Below are 23,068 nucleotides of genomic sequence, written 5' to 3'. Positions count from 1 at the left end.
TTTATAAAATGTTTCACGAAAGTTATGTACCTACTTCGAAAATGGCATAAAATATCAATCAAGATTTATAATAGTAAGTACGTAGCAGTTAGCACGTGTAAAATCTTCAATTAAGCTTTGTTGTGACGCCGTTGTCATGGAAACGACATTGACTTAAATCAAGGAGATCAAGGAATATAATACCCTCTGCCACATGTATGAAGAAGAGATTCTTTGGTTGGATTTATATCATTGGCAAGCAGGTACATATGCGTAAAATTTAACTCCTCACGCGCCATTTTAACTTTATATTATGATAATGTCAAAAGTACCATTTTAGTGGTTCTGGTGGTTCGTACTTTCGTCATGAAAATTTGAACCATAGAGTTGAAATGGCGCGTGAGGAGTCATTTTGTACGGACTATAATATCTTACATAATATTAAACTTTTCCTTATCTTTGGACGTCGAACTAGGATTCTAAATAGGTTCCGATTTTATCATAGATTATCTACTATATACTAGAGGATTTTATGAAATGAAATAATTTTTTATCCACATAATTTTTGCATATCCATACTAATATTATAAATGTAAAAGTATATCTGTCTGTCTGCTAGCTTTTCACGGCCTAACAGTTTAACAGATTTTGATGGAATTTGGTACAGAGTTAGCTTACATCCCGGGGAATGACAAAATTAAAGAATTCCCACGGGATTTTTAAAAACCTAAATCCACGCAGACGAAGTCGCGGCCATCATCTAGTTTTACAATAATAGGTACATACCAATGACTGGTATAATTACAAGTGCCTACCAACTGCGGCGCGGCGGTTCAATTCTGCGGTTATAGATAGTTCACTCCATGATGACGCACCCCACTCTCTCCCAATCGCTTACAATGTAATTGTGCTATGCACTGTTAGAATGTAAGTTCTATCGTAAGTCGTAACGCACCGATCAGCGATGTGGGCACACACACAAGAAGATAAATTAGGTAAAGATTACTTACTGTCCGCACCCGTGGTTTCCCCACACGAAAAATAGTGGGGCGCGTCTTCAAGGATTGAACTATCTATACCTACCTAACCAGTAAACTAGGATGCACACAATTATAACGCTCGTACAGCGAGAAAAAGCTAGTGAAAACTCAAAAAAAAGAAAAAAACCCACAAAATAGTAAAAATCGGACGGCATGATCTCATTCATCAGACGAACGCCACTAGTTACTTATAACGTTTATAAGAGGATTATCTGACTAAAGATCGTAGGTTCGTATGTTCCGATTACGCAAGTTTTAAATAAATAATTATAGGATAAGAATCACTGAAATGGACTTATACAATACGCTGGAAATGGTATGCCATCCATACAAAAAGGAAATTATTATTTGTGCCGATTCTAAGCGCCCCACCCAGAGCATCCGGAGAAGAAATAAAAATTGACCTTTGTGTCAAATGGTCTTCGTGTTGACTCTATGTTGACAGATATCTCGTCACAAACTTTCAATTCCGAGTACGCCCACATGATGCTCCCTTCTGCTATTAGCGCCAAAATGGCAAAAATCAAGTTATATAATTATCAAAAAATTGGTCGGCAGTGGCAAGTCCAGCGTAGAATATTAGTAGAGATCAGTGATATCAATAAAATGTGGATGAAAAGAAACCACCAATGTTGTTTGGTTTTTTTATTACATGATCACTACAATTGTTAACATTCAAGGACCTTCTCAGTATCGTCACACCAAATAAACTAGGACTTACATAATAGCTACACTAAAATAACTGACTGAAACACCGACATCACAATAAAAGAATACGAGCAAAAAATCATTTTATAATAACAGTGCTACTGGAAGACACTGATAAAATCATTAAGGCCTGAATTCATCCTACACTGATATCGGTCGCGCGTAGCCCGCGTATAGTACGCGGCCAAAAGTAATGTACATCGATCTTTAGAAGGAGATAGCAGATTTGTAGAGCGTTGTCCCTGTCGTTGAAACCGACAAAACGTCATATAGGTATGAGTGACAGAGACAACGCTCTACAAAGCCGAAATGTCATTTTAAAGGCCGATGTACATTACTTTCGGCCGCGTACTACGTATGATTGCGCACTGCGACGCAGATGTAAAGCTCTAGGTTTTCTGAACATTTGTAACTAATTCTGTTGAACACAAACTCTTAAACTAAATTAAATAACAGATCTGAATTTATTGTTATCCCGTTCATAATGATTCCTGCAACAAAATGCACTAGATTAAGACCTGTCAATTAAGTTTAGAGACAGTGTACAAAAGAATCAGCCACATTGCTATGTTAAACTTAATGTTGTGTTCCATTTTCCACTCCAACTATAGTACGCGACAGGTCGACATGACAATCGGGGAGGGAACGCCCCGCACACCTGCACAGCACCTGCGCTAGCCCGAGCGCGGGTGATTTTGATTTTTGATTTTATTTTCATTTCAATTTGATTTCAATCCGCTCTTTGGCCGTTGAACTATAGATTTATTGAGACTTAACTAAATTATAAATTATTATATAGCTGTTACGACTTACGTGACATTTCGTTTGTAGGAAACCCGAGCATTAAACGTGTCTCCGTAAGCACGATCGACATCAACGTGGGAGGTATTCAGTCAGTACTGTTATATAAGATGACCACACGTCTGGCCGCATCAAGCACCGAATAAATGCGATACTTTCGTCGAGACTAGAAATGCGATCAGCTCACTTATACAACCTATTCTATAAAGTATACACAAAGTAAAACAAAAAAAAATACAAAATACCTAACGTCTACTGCCGCTTCGGTTCCGCTTCACATTTTACTCATTCAAAATATTTTTATAAAAAAATAAACGTATTACAAATTTTTAATCATGCAAGACGTTAATGACGAGAGAGACTATATTATTATATTGTAAACGATTGGATTTCTGATTATTTCGTGACCCTAACAGACTAGTAAGAAATGCAAGTATTAATATTTGTACACTTTTTACTTATCATTAAGATAACACGACGTAAAAATTAATAGAAAACTCTGAATTCTATAACAGAGATATGACTTAGATGTTAATAGATGTTAATTTCACTCAATTCAATACAAATTCAACAAAGTCACTGACATACACTTTCAGTCGCTCGCAGACACTCACAAGGTCAACCTGTATACACTCATGCAACAACATACTCGTACATACATATATACTTTACTATTTCTGACATAGCTTAAAGGCGGGTACAGATTGCTGTAACGTAAAATGCAATGTAACACGCAATGAAAGAATTTACCGTCCACATTGTCGCAATGTATCATGCAATGTAACAAAATTCCCATAGTGTGGACGCCTTGCGCGCACGAACCGTGCACAGTACGCGCACGAACAGAGCATTTCAACTCGTGCGCGCCGCGATCCGCCATTTGTCGGTTTTTCGCCGAGCACAAAGATGCGAGTACGTACGTGCTCAGATCGTGCGCACGCTGCGTCCACACTTATGAAATGCTCCTTTCATGTTACATTGCATGTTACGTTACAGCAATCTGTACCCGCCTTAACATTAGGCGACAAAATATTTCTAACAATTTTCAAAATATTTTTTATTATAGGTATCTCGTTATTACCTTGGTCGCTGCTAATACCTTACTTGCCAGCCAATGCTCTGCACAAACCGAAAATGATAGGCAATTTATTATAAATATCATCAGTACCCTTATTATAAATGCGAAAGTGTGTTTGCTGTTGGTTTGTTGGTTTGTCCTTCAATGACGTCGCAACGGTGCAACGGATTGACGTGATTTTTTTCATGGGTATAGATAAAGACCTGGAGAGTGACATAGGTTACTTTTTATCCCGGAAAATCAAAGAGTTCCCACGGGATTTTTAAAAAACCTAATTCCACGCGGACGAAGTCGCGGGCATCAGCTAGTAATATATAATATTGATAATTACCATAATAATTATCGACACATATCGACGAAATATTTTATAAAAAAATTATTGTTCTCCATAATTATATACTTTATTTGCCATAATAATTATCAATACTAAATAATAATCTTTCAAACTTATACACTTAAACAAATCAGTTCTACAAAATTTTTGGTTTATTTAATAATTAATCTGATTTCAACAACATTCATAGCCTCTTGCTTAAATACTACTTGTGTGTTGTTATAATCACATGCCATATGGAAGCTTAGGATATTACAACCACATTTAAAACTTTATTAGGTACTTTGAATATGACTTTGTTGTTCAAACACAGCACTGCGCGATACACTTCAAGGAAGAAATTAAACTAAGAAATTAAAGTAACGCTGTCCAATGTTGATGGCACACGATTCACGTATTCTCAAACCACGGAAAGTATATTTCAATAAAGTTATTGGTGTTCGTGTTTATTTCATATAACGGCATTAGGGTCACCGATCACATGTGTAAGCACCAAAATGTGGGCAGTATCAACCTCTAGCACTGGAATGAGTACACGCACAACACAGTCTATTGACACGGGAGTAAGATGAGCAGATGTCCTTAGACGGTATTATGATTCCTATGTCTAGAGGCAGAGTGGAGGGTTGGGGTTAGATCTGGGTGGAGAAGCGGGGCCGGGGCAGCTCGAACACGTCCCCGTGCACGGAGCGCGCCAGCGCCTTAATGCTCGCCGCTATGTCCTGCGGCTCCTCCTAGCGATAAATACACACGGTCAACTAAGGCCCAGTTGCGAACAGGGGTCTTAAAACCTAGTCCACAAAAGACAATTTTTTTGAAAAACATAAATGCATTCTTCATAAATGCCTCTTGATTTAGCCTATTAGCATAATGGTTATAGGCCTTATGGCCCGGAAGGTCCAATTCTCCGAATGTCCAGTATATCTGTTACGTCTGATTCGCGGAATGTCTAGTCCCCCTACTAGGTCCAATTCCCTGAATGTCCAATTTAGTATCAAGAGCTATTTTAATTTAATATCTTTTTCAAGCCACATTTACTTTAGGGTGTATTTAATGGTTTTTTAATTATAAGGTGTTCCTTAAATTTTAAGAGGTTTGTTAGGTCGAAGGTTTTTAATTAGTTTTTATTTTGGTCCTCTGTAGCTTTTTTAGAACAATCAGTGACTTTTAGCAATAACTCAAAAACTATAAACTGTCCTACTTTTAAAAGTAGGACAGTGAATAGTAACTCTCTCATGTATAGATGTTCTATTTAACAATGACAGCTCAGCCTTGGTTGTAGTAGTAGGTGAACCGAAGCGTTAACGCTTTTGTGTGCGTAACGTAAACCGCGTCGTGGTCGAAACTGTGCGTCACTCACACTTTAAGAATGTGAAATGTGTGCACTCACACGAACATAGCCAGACACTCTTCGTGAAATAGATTATATCCTATACTCCTTTCATGCCATACACTTACATAGACGTCGAGATCCCTGGGCGCGGCTCGCTCTGCGGTGAATTTGGGCACGCTGATGGGCAGCGAGCGCGCGATGTCGGCGGCTGCGGCGCGCGGGCGGCCTATGGGGATGCCTTCATCGTTGCTGCCTTCTGGAACGAAACCAAACAGCCCATAAGGTACGTCCCCGATCAAAACATTGCGCTAACCTGACTCTCATCGTCGCCATACGCCTAAAATATCAATAAATTGTAGCTAACAATATAATATAATCCTTACACTGTCATTGGTAATGATTCATGGCAACCAATGTAATAGAAAAAGGAAGGAAGAATTGCTACGAGGGAAAGACAAACTTATTTGACTTGTGACTTTAGGTGCCAGTTTTTAGCAGTGTTTAGTTAGCACTAAAACTTTGCACTGAAATGAGTCTTTAATTTAAAAACCGACGCCATTCTAGCATTCTACTATTTATTTATTAAAAGAAATATCAAATAAAAAATATATATTTTTAAACAAATCGTTGTCTTCTCATTAAATGATTTTAAATTTTTTTTATTGAAGTAATTATTTATTTATAAAATTTCATTCAAAGGAACACAAAAATGAGAAATAAAGATTGACTCTATCAATACAAATAGATAGACAAAAACATTTCAATCTTTCAAAAGACCAAAACTTGATTTTGATAAGAGAGCTCTTATCTTATCTATACTTTTATCCATTGAGGAGTTCTTTTCTTCATATCTCCAGATATTCATCAGACCTTCACTAAACTAAAATGGGATCACCTCTGAAGTATAACCTAACACACAAAAATAGAATCATCAAAATCTTGTCATATTTAGCGGAGTAATCGTGTTACAAACATACAAAAAAAACACATACAGTCGAATTCTCATATTTTTGAAGTCGGTTAAAAAGAAAGTATTAACTACAGAAACTGACTGAAATGATGATCAAACAGCAGAGATTAGTCAAATGCATAGATGATACCTATTAATAATACACAATACAAAAGTGTGTGCGCAAACACTGGTGCACTCTCTCATTCTCGAAGGGGGATTTTAAAAGAAAAAAGTAACAGAAGTGACAATATACAGTTTTTTCTTTACAAAGGTGGTTCATCTTCATTCTGTTTTCTCTTTTCATCTCATGATTATTGATTTAGATTTAGATTTATTGGTTTAATAAAGATAGTAAACAAAATTTTTTACCAATAAATTGACTATTTACTATTGATATGCCTTTTCTTACTATTAATATGCCTATTGGCTAGGTTAAGAAAACTTACGATCAGAATCATAGTCGTCGTGATCTGAGCCCATGAAGTTGTTGGAGTCGGTACCTTCCAGATCGAAAATATCCTCTGCATCTAAAGAATCCTCTTCGTACGGTATTTGTGCTGTTGACTGAAACACAAAAAGACTATTTTAACCAATTTATGAAGGAAGGAGGCTCTCGACTGACTGACATATCAATATATAGCTTCAACTGCAAGGTTTAGAAACTTGAGCTTAGGTAAACCCCTAGGGAAAGGATCATTAGAAACTCAACTTATCAGGTCAACTGATTAAAAGGAATATGGAGCTGATAACAGTAATTGATGACTATCCAGAATAAAAAACAAAAACAACCAGTACTAATATAATACTATAAATGAGAAAGTATGCGTGTCTGCTAGCTTTTCCATCCATTTTACTAATTTTGAAGTTAAATCATTTATTTTAGGTAAATATCATTGTTCATTTTTTTGATTGAAACCTATAGAATAAGATTTCGGCTTTGTAGAGCATCGTCTCTGTCACTCATACCTATGTGACGTTTTGTCGGTCTCAACGACACAGACAACGCTCTAGGAAACCGCTATCTGTTTCTAAAGGTCGATGTACAATGTTTTCTGCCGCCCACTGTATTTGTTTGCTTCCAGGGGACTGACCTAGGCTACTTTTGTAAATACTTTTGTCAAAGAGTTCCCACGGGATTTTAAACAAATCTTAACCCAACTGGATGAGTTAGTGGGCTTCATCTATGTAGTAGGTATAGTCTACAGACATAGCTTGCATCCCAGAGATAAATATAAGCTACTTTTATCCTGGAAAATCAAAGATTTCCCATGGGTATTTTAAGAACGCCTAAAGCCACACAGATGATATAGCGGGCATCATTTAGTTCCATAAAAATGTCAAAAATAATTTATTTTTTATTTGTGTGCAATAAAGTTTGATAAATAAATTAAATGTACCTTTGCATTTTGAGTGAACTTTTTGGCATCTTTAAGAGAAGACAGTCTTCGCCTCTGTAGCGGCGGGATGAGCGGCGACGGTGGGCCACTAGTAAAGTTAGAGTTAGCCCAGTTGTCTTTTTCTATATTACTTTGTGCTTTGCTTATAATACTGGAAGACAAGTTTTCCAAAAATTAATTGGTGCAAAACATGGAACTAAGAATCAGCTTAGTGTTGTGAAAAACATGAAGATGAATTCTTCGATACTAATTCGCTTTTAAATTAATATTTCCAAATCATTTTTTTAAATAATAATAATTGGTGTTTTTACTGTAAGCTGCTATTATTTTTATCACTAGGATTTTTTATTGCTCATTTTAAGTAAATATTAGAGGCACACAGTGCTGTCTATGTAATTTTGAGAAGAACACTTTGCCTCGGGCGAAGCGAGATCGCTCGAGGCAGTGTTCTCCTCAAATGATTTTGAATCATTTAAACTAAACGAGGTTGGTAATCGCTGTTTCGGCCGAGATTTAATATTACTTTTCTCCCATTTGCAAGGGAACAATAAAAAATTAATTCATGAAACAAAGGTTTAATTCATATGAAAATGTAAATATGTACATGTCTCGGTTTTCATTGAAAATGTATATTGTATATTTATCTACTAGTAAAAAAGATTAACGCTAAAAAAGATAAAAAAAAAATAAGAGTAAAATAATAAAAAGTCATAAAAATCAAAAAAATATAAATTAATAATAAAAAATATGTAGTAAAAAGATACAAAATAATAAAATAAAAAGATAAAATGTTGAAAAAGATACAATAATGATCAAAAAATATATTAAAAACAGAATTATATCTTTTTAATAAAATACTTAATAAATAAAAACTATTAAAAATTTAAAAAATTATTGAAAAAACCATAAAAAAATAAAAATTAAAACAAAATGTCAGAATATTAATAAAATCGTGTACCTAAAAAAACTTTATTTTAGTCCACACCATAAAGAATCTCGTCATCAGCATGAAACTGTTCAGCAATTTCCATTACAGTCCTCTTGGACATTGCAGGTGTGCGGCCAGTAAAGACCAGATAAGAGTCCTCCGTAGTGAAATCCTTTCTTCAGAAAAGTAGCCAATTCTGAGTAAGTGGGAGAAAATATATTTACCTAGATAAAATTTTGTGGTCTTTTTGCGCCCTTGCTCTGTAAACTTCATATTCTGCATATTTCTGATCTCTGAACTGGCTGACTGCTTCCTCTATGGCCTCCAAATGCGATTGTAATGTTTGATTCAACTGTTTTTTAAGCGAGCCAATCATTTGCAGTGACTGCGTACAGCCATTTTTATCAATAACTAACTGATTACTTGTATCTACATTTTCTTTCATCTCTACGTCATTAGTTACTTCTGGCACTAACAAGTTGAATACTGGAGAAAAACTATCAGATCTCTTCAAACTGTTTATGTGTTCTGGTGTAGTCTGTAAATTAAAATTTGAAATAAATCTTATACCTGATTACTTGTGACTTATATATGGCATATAAATTGAATATTTGAGAATAACCAGCAAGAATCGCGGCGTTTGCTCTTTTAAAATATTCAATTTATATGCCATGTTATAGATAGGAAGGGCATTCCGAACCAGTGCAGCGGTGGTAGATTCAAAGACGGATCAAAAACATTTGTAAAAGTAGTTTGAATAAAAATCTTTCTTCCCCGGGAATAGAATCCATGACATCCTTAGCAATCCTAGATTTAGGGGACATGATAATTATGAAGCTACAATATCAATTGCCATCGTCAAATCCATTAAAACACTTTCTGACCAACAGAGTTGTTCACAAATGGAATAAATTGCCTAAGGATGTGGTTATGTCAAGTTCTGTTAACCAGTTCAAGAATAGATTGGACCCACATTTGGAAAACTCGAAGCACTTCTGATATAGACACATCAGCGAAAGCTGCTTATTCTATTAAAAATAATAATAATCCCACTTGTTAGACCACCATACACTCATCAGACAGGTCGTCAAACCATATCTAAATTAAGCATGTCAAAAATAAAGCAGTATTTTACTTACCAATAAAACACAAATCTGTTTTGCATCCTTTATCAAGAAACCAAGAAACAAGAAATATTATGATTCAACGAGCTAACATAATTATTGTAACTTACTTGAATTGACTTGGGAATCAGCACAATATTCCTATCATGTAGGATGGCATGGGTAGTCTGACCACAAGCAAGACATGATTCTAGAGTGAGACTATCCACAATGCGATGTCCTATAAGTGCTGGTTGCACTGAATTGACTTTTAGTTGGTCGGCAGGACATGACAGTAGTTTCTACAACAAGTAAACAACAAGAATATTTTATACAAGGTCTTTCAGAAAAGAGATTTCTTCATTTGTGTATTTCTATTACTGCTATAACAACAAATAATAAAAAAAATCAAAATGGTCGACATGCAAATAAGTTACATTAAAAAGTACATAGTATATTTTTTCAATTGCTGACTATTTCTCTTTCCCCTCCAATTTAGCGTAAAGCTTGTGCTAGAAGTAGGTATGACAATAGTGCAACGGGTGGGATTTGAAGCTGCGACTTTTCCGTTTTCAGTCAGCTCCTTTAACCATTGACTCTAAATTATATCTTGCATCATGTATGATCTACTGCACAATGGTACGTGACACTTCGTAAGTTTTTATGCAAGTCCAACTAACACTCGACCGGTTTATTATTCTAAGCTTTAAAGACCTAGCAAATAAATGCTGTAACGGTAACACAGAGTTAAATTATATTTTATTAATTATAATTTTTGAAAGAATACTTATCTCACATACTTAGCCAACTATGGACTGTAGAAGAATTGTGGGTTTAAGTTTCATATTTTTCTCTTACCTATGAATGTGAAAATCTTTGGCAGGAAGTGGACATTGATTATGATGTGAGGTCTGTGCAGGTTGACTGGCACTAGAGTACCAACTAATTGACTACTATAAATGCTATAATACTTTATTATCCATACTAATATTATAAATGCGAAAGTGTGTCTGTCTGTCTGTCTGTCTGCTAGCCTTTCACGGCGCATCCGTTCAACCTGGTGTGAGTACAATCATAGTTCCAATTCTGAATTTAAAAGAAGCAAAACAAACAAGTGAATACAAAAATATTATAAATTGAAATTGTAGATGTTTACAATGAACATATACTTTCTTGGTATACGATTAGATGTATATATATAGAAGTTACCTTCTTAAACTACTAAATGAATAGTTGATCCATTAACTTTAGAAGCAAAATCACATCATGAAGTCAAGGTTACATCTAAATAATGTTTCCGATCGTACCTCACTGAAAAATGTATCCCTTTGTTCCGTCGAAGATAATTGTAGTTTTCCGATATCAAAAATTTCTTCTAATTTATCACTTTCTAGTGTTACATTTAGGCATTTGCAAGCACAGAGAGCCATTTTAATTGTTTCAAATGAGAAACGTCTTGCAAAAATAAGAAAAATATACAAGAACGTAGTAAAACTATACAAAGTAGTTCAGTTGATAAACGCGTTTATTTATGTTATAACTTGCTATACAAATAGGCATACACATATAATACCAAAAATATATCAACACCACCTGTGATTTTCTGTTGCTTAGCATAGATTTAACACAAAAATACAATCGATTATAGCTTCTATTAATTTATTATAAGAAGCAAAATAGATTAACGATATTTTAACAATATGTGTATATTGAATGGTTAGCTTTGAGATTTCCTTTCTCTTTTGTTCTGAATTAAAATATAGTGATAGTGAAGGTGATGCAAAATAAGTACCTATATTTTTGTCCAATCCACGAACGAATCCACACGCCTCACACTATTATATATTCTGTGGCCTCACACTTTTAATAAAATATTCCATACGATAGCCGATACCTATCATCTGTTCGATATATCGATATTTTTGAGCAATATTGTACATAATATGTAATGTATTTAATTTTTCGATATATCGATATAAAATTCCAACTATCGAAAAGGTATAAAAATCGATATTTTTTCGGACCGACAAACAAAAACAAAAAACGTATACGTTTATGTAGGTAAAACGTTTTTAAAGTAAAACACAATATGGTCGATTAGTCTCAAAAAGGCTAGAACGCAGACTCGTAAAAAGAAAACTATCGGAATCGTCCACTTAAAATTATTATTATCTATGACTTGATGAAATTGTACCGATATACCTACTTATCGATATTTTTTGAGGGAATTTTAATATTTATAAGGTTATTTTTTGGCACTTGACATCCCTAGCTGAATGTGTTCGTTGTGGTTCGTTCAAAGAAGTTGGAGTCCGCACCACAGACCATTGATAACAATTACTATGGTGCGCACAAAAAAACCTGAAAGAAATGAAGAAACTTGAAGCATGCTTGAAGCCATCTTGAAGCAAATGTCACTTGTCAGAGACCATCCTACTCTATGGTCAGAGACTGCTCGAAACTGACATGTCGCATCGCAATAGAAATATTTATTTTAGGATCGTGGTCGTTACAGTTGATTTGGTAGGTACCTACCTACCTACAGTGCGACAAGCAAGAAACATATTTTGTTCATTGAGTTGGTGTGTGAACGAACTGTGAGTGAAGTGAAGTATTCGAACCTGTTCCCCGGCATCACAGACCAATAACATATCCCGGCATCTCGGGCCGGTAGACTTTGACAGATCTGTGACTTTTTCATGTTTTTTTATATAGGTGATGGTCTGTGATTTTTGACCACAGAATGATAACAACTTTTTTAATTGACACCATCACGACACCATTGACTTTCCAGTGTATTAGGTACCTTTTATCGGTGTATTTACTGTATTACTTTACTCTATGCCATTGACACATGGACAGAGGCTTCATCACCAATTTTAAATTTTTCTGAAAATTTCTTAAGCTTAACTCTTTCATTGAGCTCATGAACTAATAAATAATTTGTAAAGTATGTGCGAATTTGGTTGACGGTTATTATGGAAATAAAACTTGTTCATCCTCTTTTTATTATTATAACACGCTTATTTCAGGTTAGTTTTAAGGAATATTTACGATGTCCAAAAGAAGCCAACCGATTTGGTCTCCGCCTTCTTCAGGAGCTAAGCGGCCTGTTCTTAAAGTGTACAATAGTCTGACGCGTCAAAAAGAGGAGTTTATATGTTCAAGCGGCAACCGTGTCAACTGGTACAGCTGTGGACCGACTGTGTATGATGCCTCACACATGGGCCATGCAAGGTATACTATATCCACTTTTTATAAAGTTTACTAAAGTAGTAACCATATTATAACACCACGAGTGTCTGTATTACCTTCCAACGTCTCAAACAAAACCAATCTCAATGAAAATTGGGATTCCTTCTTGCTTACATCCTGGAGTCAGATATACAGGATACATTTTATAACAGTAAAACAGGTTCTCATGGGATTTTATAAAAACATTTCACACTGACACAGACAGTTGTGAATATAAGCTAGAATTTATATAATTACTAGATGACATCTGTGACTAAGTAAGCATAAGTTTCTGTTTTTTATAAATCCTGCGGAAACTCTTTGGTATTCCAGCATATAAAGTAGCTTATGTCCTTTAAAAGATGGGCTGTGAAAAGCTAGCAGAAAAACAGACATACATAATATTTTCTCATTTCTCATTTTAGTATGGACAAAATTAGTATTTTGTTCTACCAGTGTTTTTACTTGCACAATATTATTGAATAATATATTTCAATTCTTTTGTTTCAGGTCCTACATTTCATTTGATATTTTGAGACGTGTCATGTCAAATTATTTTGGTTATGATATACTCTATGTAATGAATATAACAGATATTGATGACAAAATCATTAAGAGAGCTAGACAAAACTATTTATATGAGAAATACATAAAAGAACCCAAAAGTTTAACCAACACAATTGATGATGCAACAGCTGTTGTGGATTTCTACGAGGGTGTGGTCAAGGGTGCCACAGATCCAGATAAAAAGATTACTTTACAAAAAATGCTGGACAGGTAAAATAAAATCATTGTTTTTAAACATTTTCTGCATATTCCTGGTCCTAGTCTGTTCCTGAACTTTAACCATGTTATGCTTATTATTTGAAACTTTCGCTCTGCTAAATTATTAATTACCCAATTGATTATACTAAGGTACAACCCATTATTCATAAAGTATTAAAACTATTTTATATGGAACTAGCTTATGCCAGCGACTTCATCCATGTGGACTACACAAATTTCAAACCCCTATTTTAACCCTGTAGAGGTTGAAATTTGAAAAATCCTTTCTTAGCAGATGTCTACATCATAATAGCTATCTGCATGCCAAATTTCAGCCCAATCCGTCCAGTAGTTTGAGCTGTGTGTTGATTGATCAGTCAGTCAGTCAGTCACCTTTTCATCAATATATATAAAAGGAAAAGGTGACTGACTGATCTATCAATGCACAGCTCAAACTACTGGACAGATCGCGCTGAAATTCGGCATGCAGATAAATGATGCCCGCGACTTCTTCCGCTATTTACAAATCCCGTGGGAACTCTTTGATTTTCCGGGATAAAAAGTAGCCTATGACCTTCTCCTGGATGCAATTAGCTATCTCTGTACCAAATTTTGTCAAAATCGGTAGAACGGATGGGATGGGCCGTGAATTCACATTAATAATATTAGTATGGATTAGTTCATGAGTTAATACTAACTTGTACTGCACTCTTTTGTTTACTAGTGTGGCATCAGCAGCAAAAGTTCTCAAAGCAGTCATAGAAGAAAATGATAGTGAAAAAATTCAAATAGCCAAGAATGTAATGTTAAAATCTGCGAAAGATCCTCTATCTGAATGGTTAGACAAAAAGTATGGAGACACAATCAAAGACAATGAAATTTTCACTGCCTTACCTAGATACTGGGAAAATGAGTTTCATAAAGATATGAAAGCCCTTAATGTAAGTTATTTCATACTTTTCCAGATTTTTTAGTGAAAATATTGAACTATATTGCTAAGCCTATTTGACGCTTTCTTTGTGTCTCCACAACAAGTTATAGTGTTAATACTGTTTCAGGTTGTACCACCCGATGTGCTAACAAGGGTTAGTGAATATATTCCCCAAATCATAACATTTATACAGAAAATAATAGACAATGGTTTAGGATATGAATCAAATGGCTCCGTATATTTTAATGTCTGCGAGTTTGATAGCAAGGACAATCATCATTATGCTAGACTTGTACCTGAAGCATATGGAGATACAAAATCGTTGCAAGAAGGAGAAGGTATACCTAATTAGAAGGTGTACCTAATTACATTTACTTCCTTAGGAGGCAGGGCCTCATAGTAGCTTTTTAGTACTTTTTTTGTAAAAGAAAGATTATTATAATAAAGTAGGTTTAGTTATTTTAAATATCTATGTAAAAATAACTTTTGTTACAGTTGGAAACGTGGTCGCTATTTTAGCATCTTTGATACATTGCAATAGAATTCCGTTACATTTGCCCCTAATGTAAAGGCATATAACCTAAAAATGCAATCATTGTAGGTGATCTCAGTGATGATACAGCTGAAAAGCGTTCACCAAATGACTTTGCCCTCTGGAAGCGCAGTAAAGCCGGCGAGCCTTCATGGGACTCGCCGTGGGGTGCCGGCCGTCCCGGCTGGCACATAGAATGCTCCGCCATGGCTTCTGATGTCTGCGGCTCAAACCTAGACATACACACTGGAGGGGTGGATCTCAAATTCCCTCATCATGATAACGAATTGGCTCAGAGTGAGGTATGTATGTTTGTTCTAACTGAAAAGCCTCAATAGAACCTGATAATGGTTAAATCGAAATAGTACATTGCAGTCCAGGCCTGAAATAAAGCGATTACTGGCCGAGTATTATTGGAAGGCTGAGGCGAAGTCGAGGACTTCTCAAGTGATTTTGAAAGGACGAGGCGTCCTTTTAAACTAAACGAGGTTGGTAATCGCTGTTTGGGCTGAGACTTGAATAGTAATTTTCTCCCATTTGCGAGGAAACAATAAAAAAATTATTGAAGAAACAAAGTTTTAATTCATATGAAAATGTCTCCACTCAAGGACTTTCCGGCTCCAACAGCCATCGCCTCTACGACAGGCATGACCTGCCCACTGCCTATTCAACTTGCTAATAGTTTGGACTATGTCAGTGACCTTGGTTCTCTTGCGGATCTCATTTCGAATCTTATACCCCACGGAAACTCCTAACATAGCCCTCTCCATAGCTTGCTGAGTGACTTTGAATTTGAGAACAAGTATGTTTTAGCACCATAGGTGAGGACGGGAAGAACACGCTCGTTAAAGACTTTCGTCTTCAGGCACTGAGGAGTTGACGATGAGAAGAAATAACTGTATTTATTGTTTATACAGGCACATTTCGACAAGCCGGGCTGGGTGAACTACTTCCTGCACACAGGCCACCTCACCATCGCGGGCTGCAAGATGTCTAAGTCTCTGAAGAACTTCGTCACCATCTCCGACGCGTTGAAGCGCCACACCGCGAGGCAGCTGCGCATCGCCTTCCTGCTGCACGGCTGGAAAGATACTCTGGACTATTCCGATAACACCATGGATATGGCCATACAGACGGAAAAAATGTTTAATGTTGAGTTTTCTTTATTTGATAACTGGTTAGCCCAATTAGGCCTCTTTCACGGAGACGTGGGGTGTTGCGCGGTGCGTTGTACGTGTGAAACTGACTTGGATGATGTTTTATACTATCTCTATGGAAACCTTAGTGATGTTGATATAAAATTATAGTGTTTATGTAGAAGTGATGCCATGTGCATCTGGCTTAATATAATACTCTTAACATCACTTATAACTATATAATATCACTTAACATCAGGTGACCCGCCTGCTCGCTTGCTCGCTATATCTATTAAAAAAAAAAAAAAAAAATACAAATATTCTCACGGTTGAATACAATTTATTCTTTCAAAAAAAGTATAATAAATGGCAGGTCTAATGTATTGCTATCTTTATCGCAACATTCTGCTTAAAATCTTGATGTGAAAAGAGACCCGTCAATTTGTTGTACAGGAGTTCTTTCTGACGGTGAAGGACGCGATCCGCAGCGGCTACGACGCCGGCTCCGGCGGCGCGTGGGGCGCGCCGGAGCGGCAGCTGGCGGCTAGGCTCAGCGCGGCAAGGGAGCAGGTTCACGCGGCCTTGTGTGGTGAGGAACCTGTACTATTTACTTCTTTAGATACGATAAACTATTTTACCCGATTTCTCAGTAATTTCTGAGATTCTTCTCATTACTTTTAAATTTAATTCATTATGATTTCTGAGATTTTTTCCAGTTAGTGTTCTGAATCACCCATATTATAAACCATATTATAAATGCAAAACTGCGTTTGTTTGTTGGTTTCTTGGTTTGTCTTTCAATCACGTCGCAACGGATCGACGTGATTTTTTTGCATGGGTATAGTTTAAGACCTGGAGAGTGACACAGGCTACTTTTTATCCGGGAAAATCAAAGAGTTCCCACAGAACTTTTAAAACCCTAAATTCAAGCGTACGAAGTTGTGGGCATCAGCTAGTCAGTACCCTTATTATAAATGCGAAAGTGTGTTTGTTTGTTGGTTTGTTGGTTTGTCCTTCAATCACGTCGCAACTGTGCAACGGATTGGCGTTTTTTTTTGCATGGGTATAAATAAAGACCTGGAAAGTGACATAGGCTACTTTTTATCACGGAAAATCAATGAGTTTCCACGGGATTTTTACAAACCTAATTCCACGTCGTCAAAGTCGCGGGCATCAGCTAGTTTAGTATAAAGTAGTTGGAAACAGATTACCATAATATAGAGATATTGTTGACGTTGTGCGGCAGATAACATCGACACCCGCAGCGCAATAGATGCGCTACGCGAGCTGGTGGGTGCTGGGCACGTGTACCTGCGGCAGACCGCGCCGCGCAGCGCCCCGCTGCTGGTGTCGGCGGCGCGCTACATCACCGACGTGCTGCACGTGTTCGGCGCCGTGGAGGGCCCGCGCGGCCTCATCGGCTTCCCTGTCAGCGACGCCGACGACGTCTCGGTGAGTGAGCTTCATACGCAGCGGCAGATCACACCGACACCCGCAGCGCGATAGACGCGCTACGAAGCTGGGGATACTTTAAAAACACCTACCAATGCACAACAGCAGAGTTGAGGCGCGGCATGTCTTGACAACAACTCAAACTAGAGCGAGGCTTAGCAAGAACTTCTTGCAAGTTATTCCGCAAGTACTTGCAGAATTGTTTACACTACGATTATTACGCAATATTGTACATTTGTGACTTGCGGCAAGTCCAGCAAGTTACAAAACTTGCGGCAGTGAGCTTGATGTGATTGTTTACACGGTAGAAATAGCTTGCGGATGTCAACTTCTGCAAGTTTTGTTGCTAATCTAAACCTCGCTTAAGCTTCATTTACTTTTTGGTAACGATGAGCGGTTAGCCCACGCGTTTTGTTTTCAGCATACCAATTTCAACGGTATATCACAGAATATAAAAGCAAGTTAATGTAGTTATCAAAAAGACTGGGCTCCACTCCAGGATGTCTGTATCCTAGACCTAAGTTCTATAATATTCTTGAATATGGCAAACCCACGACCTTTCAAACCATAATTTCATACAGTTAGAAGAGACAGTGATGCCATACCTGGAAGCGCTCAGCACGTTCCGCGGACAAGTTCGCGATGCAGCGCGCACTGCCGCAGCCAAAGATGTTCTGGCGCTGTGCGACGCGCTAAGAGACAACGTGCTGCCTGAACTGGGCGTGAGACTAGAGGACAAACCTGGTAAGTATAACACTGTCTATCCATCTACGGTGTTTTTTTATTCTTCAGGTTCAAGTTAGCCCCTGACTGCAATCTCACCTGGTGGTAAGTGATGATGCAATCTAAGATAGATGCGGGCTAACCTGAAAGGGGTATGGCAGTTATTATTAAACCATTCCCCTTTGGTTTCTACACGGCATTGTACCGGAACGCCGAAGTCGCTTGGCGGCACGGCTTTGCCGGTAGGGTTGTAACTAGCCACGGCCGAAGCCTCCCACCAGACCAGACCAGAAATTTAGAAATTTTAAAATTCCAAACCCCTGCCGGGAATCGAACCAAAGACGTCCCGCTAACAAGACCACAGCGCTTACCACTGCGCCAGGGAGGTCGTCAAATGATAGTAGTCATAGTTGTTTCTTGCTTAGTGTAAAATACCGTATTGTATTGATTGTTAGATCGGACGGTGGTAAAGCTCGTCAGCAAAGAAGAGTTAATGAAGGAGAGAGAAGAGAAGAAAAGACAAGAAGCGGAGAAATTGAGAAAAAAACAAGAATTATTGGAAGCGCAGCGCGCCAAAGAGGAGCTGAAGAAAATCCCTCCCACGGAGATGTTCAAGCGTGAAAGTGACAAATACTCAAAGTTTGATGATAAAGTAAGTTTTAATGGAATAAAAAGATGATGCCTGCGACTTCGCCCACGTGTATATAGATTTTTTTTTAAACCTTTAGGAACTATTTTTTGTGATAAATATTGTGGCCAGGTTGTTAATTCAGATTTGAGCTATCTCTATTCCGAATTTCGGCCAAATCGGCAGGCAGGGTATGAAATGTGCACATTTCATATAAGTTTTTAGAAGAAGAAAGGCTTATGTGCTCGACCTGTATGTATGTCCATTCCTATGTCGTAACTACTCAACAGCGCCACTGAGTTTGATAAATGATACTTACGTCATTAGATTTGTCTTGACCGACGCAAGTCTCACGGGTACATAAAACTCAAAGTCAAAATGGCGGAATTTATGCGAACTAAAAAATATTCTGTGCAAACCATTTTTGCGGTTGTTTTGTATTTTTTTTAATTATTCCTTTTGAGATGTTATCAAGAAGGTTCTGCTGGTGTGCCTTACGCCTTAAGGTTCCATATATGATGCTGAAATGATAATGAAGACATTGTGTCTCGCATTTGCGGATGCGGATGCGAATATCCGCAGCACCCTTGTTGAATACCATTGTACACTTTTTGATTGGTCAGTTAGCGAACGAAGATATCAAGTAGCAAACACGCGCGAGGCACGTGCCACTCTGGCCCCGTCCACTTTCTTTGCAGGTCGTTACTTGTTGCACATATGAATCCGTATCCGTAAAAGCTCCGCACTAATTGATGCGGATGCAGATCTCTGAATTAATGCAAATGTTCCGCATTTGCGGATGCGGATGCGAATGCGAATATCCGTAACACCCCTGGTACGTAGGTCCCTGTGCACTTCGTCTGTCCGGGCCCTCACAATAACCCCACAATTTTTCAATAATATTTATAAACCCTTTCTAAATATTTCCAGGGTCTACCCACACACGACCACGAAGGCAAAGAGCTCAGTAAGGGATCGGTGAAAAAATTGCAGAAGTTACAACAAGCACAAGAGAAGAAATACAATGAATACTTAGCTTCGACTAATAGTAATTCGTGATAAAGCTGCAGCCATCTTACTATGATCTCTCCCTGTCTAGTATATATGTAAGTAAGACTAATAAATTTTTTCATTCCGAAATCGTAAACTATGTGTACCTACCTATTTATTAACTTATTGTTCACCTAAAGGTATCGCTAATTTATTTGCATTTTTCGTTTTGTATTTGTTTACAGAGGTTCTATTTACTATGGTCTGTATGATAATCTAATGGGCATTGAACTTAAGTTAAGAATAAAATTAACGAAACATAATATGAACTTTCATTTCTTTTCCGAACTTAAATCTTCTTCTATATATATAAAATTCAAAGTCCTGACTGACTGACGACTGACTTATATACCAACGCACAGCCTAAACCGCTGGTCCTAGAAACATGGAATTTTGAGGGTGTGTTCTTTGTAAAGAGTAGGTATCTACTAAGAAAGGATTTTTTTTGAAATTCCACCCCTAAGTGGGTTAAAGTTTGTATGAAAGTCCGTCATTTTTGAAGTTACATCGATGAAAATTGGTATTTAAGCCTTCGGATAAAAAAAATACGCATTTCACGATTTTTGAAAGTTCTACTACCAAGGGGGTTAAATAGGGGACGAAAGTTTTTATGAAAGTCTGTCATTTTTCAAGTTATTTGCATGAAAATTAGTGTTTGGGTTATCGGTCACAAATGAAGAAATACGTGTTTCAGGATTTTTGGAAATTCAACACCCACCTCGATTTTCTAAATTCCACCCGAGCGAAGTCGGGGCGGGTCAGCCAGTGTATAATAATAGTGTGTAATAATAATGTGGCTATCACAAAATTGTTACTAAAATTCTAATAAAAATTAACATACCTACCTACTGTTTTAAATAACTTGTACACATTACAGTCACAAAGTAAATAGCTACTCGTATGGGTACATTTTTATTAGTAAAAATTAAAAAAAAACCATTGAAAAAGTAGTAAAAAAATCTCATTTTGTCTCAAAAAAAAAGTTGTTTGCAACCAACCAATATTTTATGTTTAATCTTTATTAGATTACCAACAAATTAAGAAATATGGAGGGCCCAACAAATCCGTCCATTATCTCTATTAGGCAAAACATTAAAAATGAATCGACATATCTGATCACAATAGAGATGCACAACGCTTGAAGTTGAATGAGATGTCTACAAAGGCGGTAGCCGCGTGCGCCGCGACCAAAATACATATAAAAAGGTGAACAGAAGTTTAAAAAAAGGTAAAAAGTGAGGTAAACAATCTGTGTGAGTTTTTTATAACTGGGGAGCGACAATGGTGTATCGGTAGGGTGGCACAAGTACCGCACGCGAGCTCGACTTGCTACTCCCCACTCCCCAGTCAACATCTGCAACTAGCGCATGCTAAATAAAATTGAAGTGTCTGTCTGTAATTTCGAAATAACTACCTACCTCATATTAAGCTCATATATGGTTATTTGAGCTGTACCATAACTGAATCACACATTTTTAAATTTTTTATCAGTCTGGTCTGTCTGTCTGTTTGAACGGGCTAATCTTCGAAAGGCTGAACCTATTTTCACAGACTTTCACAGACAAGTGGATTATTAACCAAGGAGTAACATAGGCTACTTTTTTAACTGACTTTCAAAAACGTAAGAGTTATCTTTTTCTACCTATGTACACTGAAATCGCCGAGATTTCTGAACCGATTTGCTTAGTTTTTTTTAGCCTGTTAAAAAGTTGTTTAGTCAACGCGGACGAAGTCGCGGGAATAAGCTAGTCTAAACATAAAAAAAGCTGACTGACTGATCTATCAACGCACAGCTCAAATTACTTACTAGACGGATAGGGCTTGTATGCAGATAGCTATTTTGACGTTAGGCGTCCGCTAAGAAAGGATTTTTGAAAATTCAATCCCTAAGGGCGGTTACGCACTCATCCGATCCGAGTCCCTCAAAATACGAGTATGTTCCGAAGCAGTCATAGAAATACTTGTATGGTAGCTTGTGACGTATTATGACGTAGATATTTTTTATATCCGTATTTTCACGGATTCGGATCGGTTGACTGCGTGATCGCTCTAAGAGGGTAAAATAGGGGTTTGAAATTTGTGTATTTCACGCGGACGAAGTCGGGGGCATAAGCTAGTCTTACATACATATTATAACTTTAATAAGTAGGTACCTATTTAATAAAATTGGACTGGGATTGGCCTACCTATCAATGTGAACTGTATAGCCCTTGGTAATGATAGCGCCATTGATGTAATGCAAGTAAATTTTTACAATGGGTAGAAGAAGTTACTATATAAAATCAACCGACCAAAACAACTCCTGAGATGTGATTGAAATACCTTTATAGGATTTTGTTATTATAACGGAATATCCCAGAAAGACCGTTAAAAATAAATTGGAGACGGTAAATAATTTAAGCACTTTTTATCACAATCAATTCGATCGCGGTCAGATTTGGCCAACAATGGTATGCGGAAGCTTGCGTGAAGAGGGGCGATATGGCGAAAACGGCGCGTAGCGGTTGACCGCCCGGCGTGATGTCAATCATTTGAATATCTAAATTGTTCCTTTTCCACATTTCGTTCAGATTTTTGCGATAATACAATTTTGTTATACAAGAGCACCGAACTGAATTTACGAAAAATTAAGTTATCGGAACATTTGAAAGAATTAATTCATATGCAATCATGTGAACATTTATATGTAACGGTTTCTCCATTGAAATACGATTAGCAAGAAAATCAACTGTCAAGAAATCTTGTATAATATCATTGAGTAGGACTTACAGTAGTAGGTAAGTACTGTTGAGTTTGTCCTACCTACTGATGATCATGAGATTAAATTATGCATTTTTTAAGAACTGCATTCACAAAATGACAATACGCAAAAGAGACGTTAGAATGTGCAAAAGTAACGGTCCTCAGGGGGACGTTATTTTAACGCTATAAATATCCTATCCCTAGTCTGACCAAAATAAAGTT

General features: G+C 37.0%; 2 protein-coding genes across 3 annotated transcripts; one reads left to right on the top strand and one right to left on the bottom strand.

Annotated features, from left to right (window-relative positions):
* Positions 1 to 1,655: 1,655 nt before the first annotated feature.
* Positions 1,656 to 11,264, bottom strand: PRAS40 (Proline-rich Akt substrate 40 kDa). 2 transcript variants are annotated; one of them, XM_034969590.2, is made up of 7 exons: positions 10,961 to 11,264; positions 9,785 to 9,955; positions 8,775 to 9,088; positions 7,623 to 7,773; positions 6,672 to 6,789; positions 5,399 to 5,526; positions 1,656 to 4,674 (listed from the first exon to the last, which is right to left on the bottom strand). In XM_034969590.2, the coding sequence occupies exons 1-7, from the start codon at positions 11,081 to 11,083 to the stop codon at positions 4,573 to 4,575; spliced, it is 1,107 nt and encodes a 368-aa protein (XP_034825481.1). In that variant the 5' UTR covers positions 11,084 to 11,264; the 3' UTR covers positions 1,656 to 4,572. The 2 variants fall into 2 exon arrangements, with proteins under 2 accessions (XP_034825481.1, XP_034825480.1); XM_034969589.2 differs by having other exon boundaries at positions 5,399 to 5,529; positions 10,961 to 11,259.
* Positions 11,265 to 12,450: 1,186 nt separating this feature from the next.
* CysRS (cysteine--tRNA ligase, cytoplasmic) lies at positions 12,451 to 20,367 on the top strand. Its single transcript, XM_034969584.2, has 12 exons — positions 12,451 to 12,603; positions 12,686 to 12,890; positions 13,398 to 13,664; positions 14,377 to 14,593; positions 14,711 to 14,921; positions 15,185 to 15,417; positions 16,033 to 16,266; positions 16,705 to 16,840; positions 17,498 to 17,703; positions 18,285 to 18,447; positions 18,882 to 19,078; positions 19,985 to 20,367. Exons 2-12 carry the CDS (start codon positions 12,709 to 12,711, stop codon positions 20,111 to 20,113), a joined length of 2,175 nt encoding a protein of 724 aa, XP_034825475.1. The 5' UTR covers positions 12,451 to 12,603; positions 12,686 to 12,708; the 3' UTR covers positions 20,114 to 20,367.
* The last annotated feature ends 2,701 nt before the right edge of the window (positions 20,368 to 23,068 follow it).

This window comes from Maniola hyperantus, chromosome 6 (assembly GCF_902806685.2).
Source record: "Maniola hyperantus chromosome 6, iAphHyp1.2, whole genome shotgun sequence".
Classification (NCBI taxonomy): Eukaryota; Metazoa; Arthropoda; class Insecta; order Lepidoptera; family Nymphalidae; genus Maniola; species Maniola hyperantus.
This window is presented reverse-complemented; position numbering and strand designations above follow the sequence as displayed.

What these genes read in the sequence shown, in the direction of transcription:
- PRAS40 (XM_034969589.2), bottom strand. Translation starts at nt 11,083, where the DNA reads ATGGCTCTCTGTGCTTGCAAATGCCTAAATGTAACACTAGAAAGTGAT. An exon ending in TGATTCCCAAGTCAATTCAA is followed by an intron (nt 9,089 to 9,784) that starts GTAAGTTACAAT and finishes TTTAATTTACAG; the next exon opens with ACTACACCAGAACACATAAA. An exon ending in GACCACAAAATTTTATCTAG is followed by an intron (nt 7,774 to 8,774) that starts GTAAATATATTT and finishes CTTGTCTTCCAG; the next exon opens with TATTATAAGCAAAGCACAAA.
- CysRS (XM_034969584.2), top strand. Translation starts at nt 12,709, where the DNA reads ATGTCCAAAAGAAGCCAACCGATTTGGTCTCCGCCTTCTTCAGGAGCT. An exon ending in TCACACATGGGCCATGCAAG is followed by an intron (nt 12,891 to 13,397) that starts GTATACTATATC and finishes CTTTTGTTTCAG; the next exon opens with GTCCTACATTTCATTTGATA. An exon ending in ACGAATTGGCTCAGAGTGAG is followed by an intron (nt 15,418 to 16,032) that starts GTATGTATGTTT and finishes TTGTTTATACAG; the next exon opens with GCACATTTCGACAAGCCGGG.